The 17341-nt window shown below is 41.5% G+C and overlaps 1 protein-coding gene across 1 annotated transcript in view; it reads left to right on the top strand.

Annotated features, from left to right (window-relative positions):
* agbl5 (AGBL carboxypeptidase 5) overlaps positions 1-16234 on the top strand; it is a 67403-nt gene extending 51169 nt beyond the window's left edge. The window contains exons 12-16 of the mRNA XM_084315027.1: positions 480-607; positions 741-793; positions 11654-11841; positions 12169-12293; positions 13986-16234. Of these exons, the coding sequence (XP_084171153.1) occupies positions 480-607; positions 741-793; positions 11654-11841; positions 12169-12293; positions 13986-14063 (572 nt within the window). The 3' untranslated portion in view covers positions 14064-16234. The remainder of the gene's footprint in view (positions 1-479; positions 608-740; positions 794-11653; positions 11842-12168; positions 12294-13985) is intronic.
* Positions 16235-17341: the final 1107 nt, after the last annotated feature.

Here is a 17341-nt window from a genome sequence, read left to right as displayed (position 1 = left end):
TTCCATCCGACTGCACGCTTTGGAACATTCGACTGTATTTCCATCAGACAACACGCTTTGGAACAATTCTCTTTCCATCAGACTAGATGCTTTGGAACATTTAACTATTTCCATCAGACTAGACGCTTTGGAACATTTTACTATTTCCATCAGACTAGACGCTTTGGAACATTTAACTGTATTTCTATCTGACTAGACGCTTTGGAAAATGTAACTGTATTTCCATCAGACAACACGCTTTGGAACATTTAACTGTATTTTGGTCAGACTAGACACTATGACGAGGCATCAATGCAGGAATTTTGAATCGATTTATTAAATTCAGCCGATTAATCGTGACACCCCTATTTGAATTTGTTGTTGACATGGATTTAGGTGTGTGCAGCTGACTGATGATGTGCGTCATTCATTTGTCACCCTTCCTCCTCTTTCTCTTCCTTAACCCCCTGGTCGTGATGGCCCCTCCCCCTCCTCGGCAGGCCTCAGCTGTCCCGACATCCAGACGGACAGGCCCAGGAGGGAGGTCCTTCCCGTGGCGCGGCCTGGCGGGAGAGGGGGACGGGCGTCCCTAACGTACACACATCACCCCACAAAGACGCGCATGCAGGTCAGACTAGAACACACATCTTCATCTCATGTATGACCAGCTTTCATTTATTTTCTTTTATCCACATACTACTTTTCTTTCATAGTTTCTCTGTTGTTTATCTCCCCCCCCCCCCCCTCTCTGTTTGTCCCAGACTGCTAGAAAAACGGGACCCGACGACGTCACCTGTTCCATAGACTACAGCAAGTAAGTTATGTGTGTGTGCTTAAATCTCATCTCACCCTGAACACCGGCGTCCCGCAAGGCTGCGTGCTGAGCCCCCTTCTCTACTCCATCTTCACCTACGACTGCACTCCTATACATGGCACCAACACCATTAGCAAGTTTGCAGACGACACAACGGTGGTGGGCCTCATCAAAAACAACGATTAGTTGGCCTACAGGGAGGAGGCAATTGAGTCTATCCATTACAAACAGTGTCTGAGGATTGCACCCAGCATAGTCGAGGACACCTCACCCCAATCACAGACGGTTTGCCCTCCTCCCCTCTGGGAGGCGCTACAGGAACCTCCGCCAAGTCAAGCAGACTCGGGTACAGCTTATTTTCCTCAGCTGTCATCTCCCTGAACACTGTGCCATGATGACAGCCCCCCCCCCCCCCATACCATATAAACTCTGAACTCCACTGCTTATACCCTAGGCTCTGTTACCCATAGTGTACAAACTTTTAACTATGTTGCCTATACTCAATTGTCTACTGTCTACTACAACTGCATTACACTGTAATCATATAATCTTAACCTACCTACCTCAAACTATAGTCTACCCATATAACTCATATGTATGATGGCATGTACAATAGGGGTGGGAATCACCAGAGGCCTCACGATACGATACTATCACGATACTTGAAACTTGAGTCACGATACGATAGTATTGCGATACTAAATATATTGCGATATGCTGCGTATTGCGATATTAACCCGTTCTCCGCCGGAAACGGCTTACGACGTGTTTCAAGTTCATGCAAATTCTGCCAGATCATGGCGTTCGCCTCGATCCCCATCACATAACTGGGATCTGTTTGCTCCAGTATCATCGCCCAACGCTAAGAGGAGGATGCCGTGAGTTTCAGCGTGAGTGTTTATCATTATCGATACAAACTGCTCTGATCAATATATCACCCATACTACATGAAGCATCTAACGACTATCACGGAATTATAAACGCCCCCCCCCCCCCCCCTCCGTTCACCCATGCATGATCAGTCATAACGTTTAGGACCATGTACAGTTGACATTTTTAATATAGCGTCGATCTGTATCAAACTGCATTTGATGATCTAATATATGCATTTGTGCCTATATCTCACGTTCTGGGAAATACTGCAGAAAACGATAAAAACATATTTATACTCTAGACCAGGGGTCAGCAACCTTTTTGACATGGAGTGCCTGTTTGAAATATAGTTGTAACTAGTATGCCTCAACAATATTCCATGCATCGTATTTTTTTTTTTCATAATCAGGTCTTTTTTATGATAATTTTTACATTATTACATCATTATTGTTATTGTTATTATTAACAATATTATTATGATGGTTGTATCAACCCTAAATCTGAGTTGGGGGGGGGGGGGGAATGCAATGCAGACAAACAGCTGCATACAGTGTGACCATTTCATTCAGGAATGCCATCGACCCCCACCTCAGGGAGAGCCAAAATGGTTTCCGAGAGAAGAGGACCTCTGTGGCCCAGATCTTGGCCTTGAGAAGAATCATCGAGGAGGTGAAGAAGAACAACCTGACAGCGGTACTGTGCTTTATCGACTTCAAAAAGGCTTTTGACTCGATACACAGAGCCGTGATGATGAGGATACTCAAGGCCTACAGAGTCCCTCCCAATCTACTCCGGGCCATAGGGACCATGCACACGGGTACAAGTGCCAAGGTGGTAACCCCAGACGGCAACAGTGAAGAATTTGACATCCTGGCTGGAGTGATGCAAGGGGACACCCTTGCCCCCTTCCTTTTCGTCATAGTCCTCGACTATGCGCTCAGGAAGGCCATCAATGGACGGGAGCAGGAACTTGGTCTCACAATAACCCCAAGGAGATCGAGACGACACCCCGCCATAGTCCTAACAGACCTAGACTACGCGGACGACATCAGCCTGCTCTCTGACCAGGTGGAGCAGGCACAGGAACTCCTGTGCAGAGTGGAGACGGAGTGTGCCAAGGTTGGCCTTAGGCTAAATGCCAAGAAAACCGAGGTCATAATGTATAACATCCTCCCGGATCATCCACCTCTAAGGACAACAGGAGGCTCTGCTCTAAAGGAAGTCAGTGATTTCAAGTACCTGGGCTCGTGGGTCAACTCGTCCGAGCAAGACCTTAAAGTGAGGAAGGCGCTTGCGTGGAGGGCTCTGAACGGCATGACCAGTGTGTGGAAATCCAACCTCCCCCGTCAAATCAAGCTCAACTTCTTTCATGCAACAGTTGAGTCTGTCCTTTTGTATGGCAGTGAATGCTGGACCTTGAAGCCCACCCTGCAGAAGTCCTTGGATGGGTGCTACACCAGAATGATGCGTGTGGTGCTCAACATCAACAGGGATGAGCATGTCACTAATGCAATCTTGTATGGGGGGGTGCTAAAGGTGAGCGATAAAGTGGCAGTCAGGAGAATGAGGCTGGCAGGTCACTGCCAGAGACACCATGAGATGCCAACCAGCAAACTTGTGCTGTGGGAACCAACACACGGGCATCGATCACGAGGACGTCCCACATTAACCTACGTGGACGTACTCAGGAGAGATGCGGGAACAGAAAGCACCGGCAAGCTAGCCAGATGCATGGAGGATCGGGATGACTGGAAGCACCGATGGAGGGCCCGTCCGAGGAAGACCTAGATAGATTTCACTCACATTTGCCCATTCATTTTTAGACTGTACGTGTGCTTTCATAGCTCCACCTACAGGCCTAATGGAGAACACCAGGATGTGAATGGAGGGTGAATGTGAGGTATATCGTGTAAATAAGTTTTGATTGATCGCAAGACTACACTGTAAAGAAAATAATAATAATAAGTTACCAGAACTTAAAAATATTGAGTTCAGTTACTGTGCATTAAGGTTTTCAGTTTTCAATCCATAATAAGTTAACAGAAAAATAAGTACACAACCACATTATTTCAACCTAATAAAACTATGTTTTATTGTCATTGTTTTAAGAACACAAGTTGACTTGGTAATACTCACATTTTGAGTAAAAAAATGGCTTAACATGTGCAATGTTCAATGAAATAGAAAAATAAATAATAAAATGTGTTGATTAATCCCACTGGTCACAATGGTGACCGTAATAATGTTTTTGTTATAAGGCTCTGCAAATGTTACTGAATGATGTAGCAATGTATTTCCAGCTAAATTGAAATAATAAACAAAGGGTCTCAATTAAATATGTGGTAGTAAAAAGAACCTGTGGGAGGATTTCAACAAGATAAATGCGACAACAGTGTAAATATTTCACTATAATATTTCAAAAAAGAAAAAAAAAGAGAATTTTTTTATTTATTTTTTTAATGCTGCCCCCTGTGCCTATGAAAATGCCCCTGCATGCCTATGCAGGCACGCATGCCTAGGGTTGCCTACCCCTGCTCTAGACAGTATTTTCGTATGAATGTGTGAATGAAAAAGTAAAACGTTCCTACATCCTGAACGATAGATAATCGGATGTTGAATGGGCCATAGTAATGTCAATTTAGCAATACAATTTAAAAAGTTATAGCCCTGCAAAGAAGGTGAACATCTCCATAGACTTACAGTGCTGGCAGAGATCAAACAGCGATGGATATAAGTGTGGCAGAGAATGTGTTAATATTGCAATATATTGCGATTTATTACCTTTTTTCAACTGCAAAGTAAAACTGTCAACATGTTTTATCTAATAAAATAAAGTTCAGTCTGTTCATCTCACTTCAATAATTTTTATTGCAGAACATGGTATTTTCTCAAGTAGACGGATGTAAACACTGTAATCTGTGTTGCATGTACCTGACAAACTGAACTGTTTGTATTAGTCATATTCCAACTTAACTGAATGCACACGTGTGCGTGTGGACTACTGTAATATTACAGGTATTGAAATGAACAATGCGACTTCCTTGTAAAAAAATAAAATAAAATAATTTTTTTTTTAATTTTTTTATAATTAAATATCGATACTTGGCGTCCCTGTATCGATACAGTATTGCCACGCAAAGTATCGCGATACTACTACGTATCGATTTTCCCCCACCCCTAATGTACAATAATGCTGTATATACCGTATATATATATTTTACCACATATATATTTATCCATATCTGCATATTATCCTTCTATATACCTACTTATACATCTGCATATAACCCATAACTCTATGCTAGCATGTACAATAATGCTGTATATACCGTATATATATTTATTCTTATTGTACATATTTATCCACATCTGTCTGTACCAGCAGATAATCCTTTTCACATATCTGTAGATACTATATCTATATCTGCACATATCCATTACTTACTAGTTAGGCTGCTGGCCAGTATGACTTACTATCATAGTGTTTTTATACCTGTATCACTGTATACAGTAATACTCTGTACATACATCTGTTTAGCACTATTACTCAGTAGTACTAATTTATATATATTTTATATCCAGTTTAATCACCTGTACATTGTATATTACTATTGCACTTTACTGTTACATTTCCACTCTGATGGATGCCAAACTTATTTTTGTTGTAATGTACTTGTGCTGTATAATGACGATACATTTGAATCTGATCTAAATTTGAATCTAAAGAGTAACTAAACACATTTTCTTTAAACACAGACATTTTGCTGGGGTTTAACGGTACACAAAAACCACAGTACGGTACGCACCTCGGTTTTGAAGTCAAGGTACGGTTTTCGGTACAGTGGGGGAAAGTTTGGCTTTCCATGTTCCACTCAGGGGTGATGTAGTGTGCAGTAACTAATTGTGTTTGTAGGGCTGTCAACGAATATTCTACATTCAAATTAATAATCGACTTGTAAAAAAAAATATATATATATATATATATATATTACATTGTGAAAAAAACAGCCCCCGGTGGGCGGTTGTTAGTGGTTAACATACCGTTGTATTCGTACGGTACACACTGAAACTTGTTCGGTTCGGTACGGATACATGTACCTTTACACCCCTATGCCCTAGTGGTTGATATTTGCACCTTGCTGTACAATCTGCCCCACCCCAATCGGTGATGTCAGAGTGCCTCTTTCTTCTTTTCCTAGACAGATTTTGATAGTACCAGTGGTGGAAAGTAACTAAGTATTTTTACTCAAGTACTGTACTTAAGTACAATTCCAAGCTACTTGTACTTTAGGGAACTTTATACATTTACTAATTTCAAAGGAAATATTCAACTTTTTACTCCACTACATTTATCTGAACCCATCAGTTACTAGTTACTTTGAAGAGAAAGATTTTGCATAGAAAACATGGCAAAATGTTTGATGCCTGACTTCAAGAGGACATAATCAGAGCAGCATAACTGGACCACATACCACTTTAACATAACCTTTAATCGGAGCAGCATAACTGGACCACATACCACTTTAACATAACCTTTAATCAGAGCAGCATAACTGGACCACATACCACTTTAACATAACCTTTAATCGGAGCAGCATAACTGGACCACATACCACTTTTAATCAGAGCAGCATAACTGGACCACATACCACTTTTAATCAGAGCAGCATAACTGGACCACATACCACTTTAACAGAACCTTTAATCGGAGCAGCATAACTGGACCACATACCACTTTAACAGAACCTGTAGAGGTCAATGGATCGAGGCTTGAATGCTCCCAAGCACTGGAATACACAAATGTCATGTTGTAGAATGTGTACTTTTACTTTAGATACTTAAGTGCATTCAATAGCAAATACTTCTCTACTTGTACTTAAGTATAATTTGAATGGAGGACTTTTACTTTCACCAGAGTACTCATTTATCTGGGTATTTCTACTTTTACTTAAGTAAAGGAACTGTGTACTTTATCCACCACTGGATAGTACCTCCAAAGAGGTACTCTGACATCACCAATTGGGGTGGGGAAGAGTGTGCAGCATGGTGGAAATGATCAACCACTAGGGCAGCAAAATGACCACAACATTATCATGCGTTTAGTTATTAAAGGCTTAATCATAGACGTACTGAACACGGACACGGCACTCCGCTGGGGTCATGCATGGACTTTATTAACCAATCAGAAAGCAGAACTCCAGTGTTTACCAACATAAACAAATACAATCAGCTAAATACTTTGAGCCTTTAATGAATCAATCAAAGCTACTTTTAGGGTGATATACAGGCAACACTTGTACGTGAATATTGTAGATGTAATTGTATATTATTTTGAGTTTTGTAACTTAATTAATTATACAAAAGTGCCTCAGAGCCACCTAAACAGCTGGAAGGCCTAATAAACCAGTGACGTCAGTAGGTTGTAGGTTTTATTCTGTTAATTGATTGAATTGAAAACCTTTATTTATCCCAGAGGGGAGATTAAGATGTCCTTTTACAGCATAAGCAGCGTAACAGCAATTTAAAAACGGCAATTAAAAAACAGTTTATACATAACATACATGTGTTAAAAACAAGATGGACAAGTACACAGGGATAAAAATAGCTAAAATAGGACTAAAAAGAGCTAAAAAAAGTGGTGAAAAAGAAACAAGTCCAATCATGAATGTGTTGTTAAATAATTAAATTAATTTGTTACAGTCCACAACCAAGCTCCTCCAGTTCACAGCAGTTAGCCCGTCCTGGCCCTGCTTGGTTGTGGAGCCTGATTGCCACTGGCACAAAGGACTGCCCAAAGCAGTCAGTAGTTATCAACCACCTTGGTGTCAAGGACCCCCAAATGAATACACATCAGGCCCTATTATTCCGGGGGGCCCCTGGAACCCTTTTCAAGGACCACACATTGAGAACCACTGTGTTGAGGCACATACTGTGTGTGGATCGTCCCAGACGTGAAGGACAACAAACACACAAAGCAGCTATGACTTACATAGGACAATAAGTATCAGCTTCCATCGTTATTACTGGCAGCTGAGTCAGTCCTACGTGGACAAACTTGGGACAGGAAGGCATTTCTAATTCTGACATTTATCTGGTGAGGATACTAAGGATGATAAAGCAGTAACTTGTTATGGATATGATGGCCTTGTGATGCATGCAGTTCCTAAACAATCCAGTGTCCTTCAGATAGCAATTTTGCTGACGGCCATATAATCTTCAGATAGCAGTGTATGATTATGATTAAAGTGCCATTTCTCAGCACACTGGCCCTATGATTGTTGGTGCTTGTTACATTCAAGCCTAGTTGACTTGCCCTAAGGCCCGGGCAGTCAGGAAAATGTCTAGTTTCCCCGGTAGGCCTTGAATGTAAAATGGTGGACACAGGAAAACGGACAAGTGTTTACCAAAAATAACAGTATTTATTTGGGCAGCTAACTAATAACAAAAAGAGTGGAGAGCTGGGTGCTCCAGTCTCCACGGTTCAGCATATAATAAAGTAAAGCACATGGTCAAAAATAGAACAAAGCAAAAATGGACGAACAGCTAAAATTGTCAAAATGGTGAAACTGGTGAGAGCACAAGGTGAACTCTTCATGTGAGACTCTGGAGGACAAGCGACTGTGACGAGAGACAGCTGCACACTGGTACTCTGAGCTGCTTTCATAGGGCGTGGTGCCTCGTCACCACACCTGTGTAAATGATAAGGGCGGCCATTTTAATTACAAGAAAAAAGACAACGGAAAGAAACAGTGTGTCAATTACAACCACCAATTAGTGACAGCACACTTAAACCACAATGTGAATATACACCACAGACAGTAAGTATCCCTCCACCATGTTCCTATTTCCTCTAGCAGTGGTGGTACTGCCATTACCGTGGTGATACTGTCGTTACCGTGGTGGTACTGCCATTACCGTGGTGATACTGTCGTTACTGTGGTGGTACTGTCGTTACCGTGGTGGTACTGTCGTTACCGTGGTGGTACTGTCGTTACCGTGGTGGTACTGTCGTTACCGTGGTGGTACTGTCGTTACCGTGGTGGTACTGTCGTTTAATAACCATGTAAACTAAAACAAATAATGTGCAGAATAGTGCAATAACAAAGGTAGTGCAGTAACAGAGGTAGCTTGACTAGCTTCACAAGTTCAGTTACATTCAGTCATAAGTAATAATATAAAATATAAAATTGGCTTAGTGCAGAATAATTCTAGACTATGAACTAGTCTAGTTAAAAAATAAAAATCCTGATTATTTTCACCCGATTCCGATCTTCTGAAAATCGGATCGGGACATCCCTAGTTGTTACCATGGTGGTACTGTGGTGATACTGATGTTACCTTGGTGGTACTGTTATTACTGTGGTGATACTGGTGTTACCATGGTGGTCTCTCGCGGCTGAAAGAATGTAGAGAGGAAACACTGGGTTGCTGACAACGGTATTATCCTATCTCTTCTCAGTCAGTCAGATAAATCACACGGACCCATAATGCAAGACTTTGTAGACTGGTGTGATGGCTGTTTTCTGGATTTAAATGTATCCAAAACCAAAGAAATCATTCTCACCAAAACACATAGAAGTCACCCCAACAAGCATCCACAGAGCTGAGGTGGAAATTGTCCAGAACTACAAATACTTAGGAACTGTGTTTGATGACTAACTTCAATTTAGTGACAACACTGATGTTATAATAAAAAAGGCTCATCAGCGTCTGTACTGTCTTCGCAAACTAAACTCCTTTGGAGTCGACCAGAGAATTCTGACAATCCTTTATTGAGAGTATTTTAACCTTTTCATTTGTATGCTGGTTCACATCCCTCTGTCAAAGAGACCAGAACAAACTGCAAGGTGTTGTCAACCTTAGCTCAAAAATCATCGGCAGAACACAAAGATCCCTAATGCAGTTTTACAATGCCCAAGTGCTCAAGAAAGCACACAAAATAATTGATGATCCCACACATGTCCTTCATGTATGTTTTGACCTGCTGCCCTCAGGAAAGCGCTTTAGACAGCCTGCCTGCAAAACAAACTGAAGGAAATTTGGGTTTGTACCAGAGGCCATTCGACTGGTGAATGGCCACAGTACAAGGAAAGGTCAGTTTACAAACGTGCACCCTTTGACCCCTTGATTTTAATATTTTTAATATCTTTGATGAAAGTGCACTTTTTATAATGACCAAATCTATTTATTTATTTATCTATTGGACTGACAGATCAACAATGTAGGGATCCCATTCTGGCAGTGTCATGTCTTTTATACTTTGAAGTGTCATGTATGTCTTGTCCCTGTTTTGTCCTGTTTTGTCTTGAATGTATATGCAGTTGTTTGTGATATCATGCCTTAAATTGCCCCTTGCGGGACTAATAACGTTTTTTAAATTAAATTGAATTGAATTGTTAGTTATATATGGCACAGCCTCTAATGTTACATTCAGACCACAGTCACCCCACAGACCACAGTCACCCCACAGACCACAGTCACCCCACAGACCACAGTCACCCCAGTCACAAACTGTTCACTCTGCTAACATCTGGCAAACGGTACTGGAGCATCTGCACAAGAACCAGCAGGTTCAAGGACAGCTTTTTCCCACAAGCCACAAGACTCCTGAACAAGGACAAGAACAGGAGATAGCCCTATTTAAAAAAAACTCTTGAACATGCACACCTCTTAAAAAGCTCTTGAACACACACATACACACAAAGACACGCACCATGTACTGCACCTTAACATGCACATACACTATACGCATGACACTTTCTGTAAATAATTGACTATTTTATCTTACTAATTTTATTTTATTTTATCCAAATACTACTACGTATTGTTACCATTCTTGTATTCATTGTTGTTTCTTAACTCATTGACCGCCACGCTTAAGTGTGCCAGAGGGCGCTAGAGTGCCACCGCTTTAATCAATGGGAGGAGTGGGAGATTTGCGAGTGCTTAAAATATATCTTAAATTATGGCTATGGGTCTAATACACTTGTCGATTATCAGTGAGTTGCTTGCAGTCAACATGTGCAAAACGGATTGTTTTTTCATCGGTACATTTCCGTTTTATACCGTTTTGAATATGAATATAGTTTTGGTGATTTCTAGTAATTCCAGCAAAAGACGCGATAATAGCCCTTTAGTGGAATACACAAAACACGTTGTAATTTTTCGGCTGATTATCGAATTTTCCTGAAATCAATGCTGGATCATAATTATTATCCTTCCTCGTGCACGCATGCAATGTTGTTTAGACCGGCGCGCCGCTCCCCCCCCCCCCCCCTCCTCCCACCCAAAGGAAAACAGCCACACATACACACACCGATACAGCGTCGATCGGGGTAGAAATACATATCAGATCAACGATCAAATTTATATATAATGTTTTTACCTTGTATCTGATGTAATGCAAAAGAAAGAATCCAATTATCTGATCGCCATTTGAAGTACTGGGCACGGAGGTCTGTGCCATGTTCAACAGCATTGCATATGAGGAGGGCGGGGGGGGGGGGGGGGGGGCAGCCTCGCAGATCTATCGTTGAAATCAGGTTACCTCGCCTGATTATTTAAACCACGCCCGCACGGCTTGGATCGTCCCAGAAAAATAACTATACCATTCCCAGTGGAGTGCAATACCAGCCAGAAAGCATAGGGGGTGGTATTTGCCCTTTTGCGAGCTCAGACCCATTCCCAACGATAACATCAGGCTGGATGGATGAAAATGAATGGATATCGCTAATAAAAGAAATAACGATTAAAACCTGACTATACTCGTGATTGGCGCTGAACAGTTGGCGAGTTAACCCGACTATCATCGGGTCTGGCGTCCAAAGAGTTAATTGTGCACTGTTGAGTCTGAGCTTGAAACAAAAAAATTACCTGCAATGCCCCTGAATTGTTGTGTATTTGACAATAAACTTGAACTTGAGATCCATGGACGTGTAGGTAAAAGAAAGCTAACTTCCATAATGTTGTGGCTTGTTGCCTGCCCAGGTGTGAGCTGCAGCCACGGATCAGCCGTATTCCCGTCAGGATGGTGGAGTCGGGTGACTCCCCTCCCACTCAGGGCATAGACTCCTCCCATTTCAGCGACAACACCACCTCTCTCGGGACCAAGGAGGAGTCGGCCACCATGAGAGTCTGGAGGCTTCTCAAACCCGGCCTCCGCAAACACCTGTCAGGTACGGTACGGCACGGCCCTGTTAACCACTGGTGACGGACGGTTATGAGCTGCCATGTTGGAAGACATGGTACTAGCAGAATGCAGTGATAGAATGGTAAAGCAGTGGTTTTGTACAGTATATTACTGAGGTTAATGGGCTGTGTGGCCAGTGTTCTATGGGACCAGCCTCTCTGTCTAAAAGAATTTCAAATATAATTCTGACCCTATTCTTGCAGGACTTCTTCTAAACTTAACCTCTTTCTCTGTTCTCCAGGTGCATCTAAACTTAACCTCTTTCTCTGTTCTCCAGGTGCATCTAAACTTAACCTCTTTCTCTGGTCTCCAGGTGTATCAGGAAAAGGTCCTCTACATCTGGCCTCTAAAGCTCTGCTGAAGAGCACAGATAAGAGTTGCCTCTGTAAAGGAGAGCCTGTGATCGAGACACCTGAGGCAGAGCAACCACAGCAGCAGGTGGAGCAACACACTCACATACACTCGCATACACACACACACACACACACACACGCACACGCACACGCCGGGAAGTATAGCATGAGAAATGAGCTTATTTGCCATCTACCCTGGAGTTAGACAAGCAGATACATACCCTTTTCTTCTCTGTGCATGCTTAGGGAACAGCCGCACCATTAGCCTAGCTTAGCGTCGTTCACTGGAAGTAGGTGTGCCAGTGTAGCCTAGTTCCCAACAGTCACCAAATACAACTCCAAAACGTTCCTGTAAACATGTTGTGACCTGTGTATTTACCACGTGGAGAAATAAAAAAAAATGACATTTTAGTTTTCTAAGCAGAAATTATACTCTGAACAATTTTTGCCGAACCACTGCTGCCTGGGCGCAGTGATTTCATCACCTCAAAAGCCCTGTTGTTTTTTGAAAAACAGGGCTTTTGAGGTGATGAAATCACTGCAGTGCAGTGTTGCCTTCAAGACACTTAAAAAATTTATAATAACCATTCTGGGCCTGATGATGAACACAACACTCTGACATACCATCTTTAGATAATAACATAATTTGAAAACATTGTTCCTCTGACAACTTAAAATGGTAGTTATATGGTTCTTTATCTGAGGTACTCAATTATATTATATATATACTATATACAAAGATTCAAATATTCCGGGGAATTAACATGGTTCACATAATACTCGCACCAGAGGAACGATGTTCCAGATTATCCCAATGCTGAGCAACATTGAACAAGATTTAGCTGCGAAATAAATATGTTCAGATGAGAAGAAGTCGTTGATGCACATCCCCACAATTCTTCTTAAAAAAATATTCCTGTAATGTATTAGCCCCAATTTAAACATACAAACGTTTGAAAAAAAAATGTTAGGCTGTATTATATTTGTTTACATTTGTAAAGATATTTCTGGGGGGTAAACAGTGCGATGCAAGCTGACTTGTATTTTCAGTTATGCTGAGATAATAAAATATCCAAAAAGCTTATTCCAAATAAACTCATTGGTATTCGCACCCCCAACTTATCTGTTTGTGTCACCTCATCCCTGATCCCCAAAGCACTCACAATCATTCATGACCCAGACCACCCACTCTACCCTTCTTCCTTCTGGCCGTAGGTATAGACTACTCATGTGCAGAAAGCCCTTCCTTCTTGCCGTAGGTATAGACTACTCATGTGCAGAAAGACCTTCCTTCTGGCCGTAGGTATAGATTACCCATGTGCAGAAAGACCTTCCTTCTGACCGTTGGTATAGACTACCCATGTGCAGAAAGACCTTCCTTCTGGCCGTTGGTATAGACTACCCATGTCCAGGCTCATTTTAGCAAGAGCTTTGTTCCCACAGCCATACAAGCTTTAAACAAGTTACATGAAATCCAGTCTGTGGTATATAGTGTGTTTGTCTCTGCTGTGTGGCCCCTGTACTGTTCCTGTAAATCCTGTATTCTGTATAATTCTGTATGTCTTACCTGTTGTGTGCCGTGTGTTTCCTCCTGAGGACAAATAAAACTAACCATCTACAAGTCAAACTCTTAAAGAAAATAAATGAATACCCATTTATTTGTATTATTTTTTTCAATTGTATTTTTACAAGCACCTTCACAGTCTGCACTAGAATTCTATTCTATTCTATTCCACATAACACAAACTTGACCAGGTGTATCTTTGTGTCTTTGAAGGTCGAGGCGAGTCAAGTCATCGGTCTGTCTGAACCCTTGAGTGTGCATGGGACGTCGCTCCTGTGTGGAGAGGTCTAGGAACAGCACATATCCTTGTTCAGAAATGAGACGGGCATTACTGTATATTCATCCATCTCTGGTTACTGTAAAGGCCGAATGTTCGTGGTACAGTATGTTCATTACAACTGAGAATATAAAACCTCCAGAAGAAAACATGGGAGACAGTGACATCACAAAAGCCAGCTGGGGGTACAATATAGGGCTGGGTATTGGCACGGATTACCAGATTCAATTTGATTTTGATTCAGAAGGCCCAGATCAAATTTTATATGGATTAAATTAGGCTTGATGGCGCTGGTTTCAGGGGGCACCTGCCATTGTTGTCAAAAGATGTAATTTGGTAAACTGAGTTTCCATAGTAGTTCAGCAGAAACTTAACACGATGCAAACTAGAGACCTCTGCAGGACGGGAGGTGCGCTAGAAATAACGTTTAGCAAATAGATTCAAATGGAATCACAAGTGTAATGTGAATATGACCTATATTAAACCCTGCCCTCTTTTCTTGATCCTCCAATCACAACAGTTGCTTTCCTCAGACAAACAGTTGAGATTGTAACCCAAAGTTCCTGTTCTTGTGTGATGACTTACCGCGTGTCCTCTTCTTGTCTGAACAAGCATTTCCGAGTTCTCTTGAACGTACCACAGGGCCTAATACTGTTTTGCACTGCTACTGTATCTACCTGTTATTCCAGACGGCCACTCGTACCATTTAGAGCAGAGGGCTTGGTAGCACAGACTTAAAAAGGGGCATTCCGCTGATTTTTTTTCTTTTTAAAACCTGAATCCTATCATTATGTTGTGAAGCGTACTCGCATGTTCCATGTCTCGAGAGCCTGGCAGAGTAGACCAGCAGACATTATTTCCTCAACTTTTCCTCAAGTTGGGCAGCATCTGCTCAGTTAGCATCTAGCAGTTATGCAGGTCACTAGAGGTCTGCAGCTAGGTGATGTCACCCAGCCTGAGTTTCAGAGTTAAAGGGATAGAACTAAAGTCATCTACAAGTAAGCTAGCGACCACTGCTGTCCATGTGGTCCACGGTCAGGCTCCTCATTCACTTCCATTCATTTTGGGTACCATGTCTAAATATACTTCTGAAGTATAAACAAACTATACAGCAATATTATTCTGTGTAATATATTTTTCTGAGTCGATGGTACTAATTTTTTAGCTAATGTTGTCATTTCAAAATCATCAGTAAAGGAACTATTTTTCACTTGAGGTGTAGTTTGACCAACTGTCAACTTTTTACAGAATGTTTAGAATCTTTCTTCCAGCAAGGTAGCAAATAACCATGGTACTGTAACTACTCCCTAACATTCTATGCAGGGCAAAGATACACAGTACACAAACCTACAACAAATTGACCGGATCTGCTTTTATTTTTCCAACGGTAATACATTATGTAAAGACTCAAATGTACCTTTGATTCAGAGGTGTCTGTTTTATTGACACCTGCACAGCACTAGTTAGTCTAAAATATACTTCAAGTCTCCAAAATCTATGGAAGTGAATGAGCCTGACACCAGGGAGGAATGGGTGTTGACAGCGGACAGCAGTGGTCACTAGTAGATGACCTGCTGAAACTTGACAAGTTCTACTAAGTGACATACCCCTTTCAGTTTTATTATCTGATTATTCCATGTCCTCCTCACACCCAGAATGATTTAGGTTTAATAAGTCGAAATGCCCCTTTAACGGAGACCAATATTCCAATTAGCACCGCAGCACCTTTAAAACCAAACACCTTCCTTCAAACTAACTTTTATAATGAATTGTGTGAGTGATTTGTTACCTCTTTCTTTCCTGAACTGCAGGATATTCCAATGTGCTAAAATGATACAATATGCATATATATATTGTATACCCCCCCCCCCCAGCTATATTTGTTCACCAGCACGCTCATATAGAGGCCACACCTTAGTTAATGAAACTGAGAAATATAGATCATGTCCAGTCAAAGGAAATGTTCGTACAAAACTATTCTATAATATTAATTGTGAAATCTTTAGTAGCAATACCTTGGACAGGAGAATAAGTAATTTCTCTGGATAACTACTTTGTAGGGCAGTACACATTTGGAGAACGGTTTGTATTTTACCAACACAAAACTATAAGAATTGAGTGTATATAGGGATAAGTATAATTGTGTTGAAAGCTTCTTGTGCTGTAAATAAAGTACTGTGACTTAATTGTGTTTAAACTTGAAATAAACAAACCTTTGTCACCGCAGTTTTTACTGATTTTACGCTATAAGGATGGTAAATGGCTGCTTTTTTAAAATGGCGCTTTTATCCAAAGCGTGTTACAATTTGTTACTCATTTTTACCCATTCACTCACACCGACGGCGGAGGCAACCATGCAAGGTGACAACCTGCTCATCGGGAGCAATTAGGGGTTAAGTGTCTTGCTCAAGGACACATCGACACGCTGCCCGGGAGGAGCGGGAATCGAACCGGGAACCTCCGGATTGCCAGACGACTGCTCTACCTCTCGAGCCACTGTCGCCCCCATAATAATGTCAAACCGCATACGGAGATTTACAGAATCACAGCAACCCAACTTTAATTAGCATATTTTATTAGAAAACACTCCTGTACAAACATGCTGACATGGAAATCCATCTGTGGGAAAGTGGTGGGGAGATGGGGACTGTGGTCTGCAGGCTGGTGGTGCTGGTCATCTCACACACCTGTAGGAGATAGAAAAAAAGGTGATGGCCATTGATTTAACATTTTATTAACAGATAGAATGGTACAATACAGTACGGCTCAGACCAGAGATACTTTCATCTCGTTTACATCAGGGTCCCCCATTTTCAATTCAAGGCTACCGTTTGAGAATGAATGAACTTTATACAGTACGGCTCAATACACAATAAATTATTGTTAAGGGGATGCAGACCAGAGAAAGACGTTTGTCTCGTTTACATCAGGGTCGCCCATTTTCAATTCATAGTGACATTTATGACAAATGACATTTATGGCATAGGGACATACATGACACAGGTATATAGTACTGTTACATTTGTGACATACAATATGCAAATATACAGTACTGTTACCCATAGATCCTAACAGAGAATATATACATATGATGGGGAGGAGACTGTACATTAGGAGGGGGTGGGTGGGAGAGAAATATACATATGATGGGGAGGAGACTGTACATTAGGAGGGGGTGGGGGGGGGGTTGGACATTTACGGTGGCCAGTTTCGAATTGCAGGAAGTGGACAATATTGTCTTCTGCATGGAAAAGGTTTGTTAAATGGGAAAACGGTGTGCCTAACGCTACAA

This window comes from Notolepis coatsorum (genome assembly GCF_963971535.1).
Source record: "Notolepis coatsorum genome assembly, chromosome: 5".
Taxonomy (NCBI): Eukaryota; Metazoa; Chordata; class Actinopteri; order Aulopiformes; family Paralepididae; genus Notolepis; species Notolepis coatsorum.
This window is presented reverse-complemented; position numbering and strand designations above follow the sequence as displayed.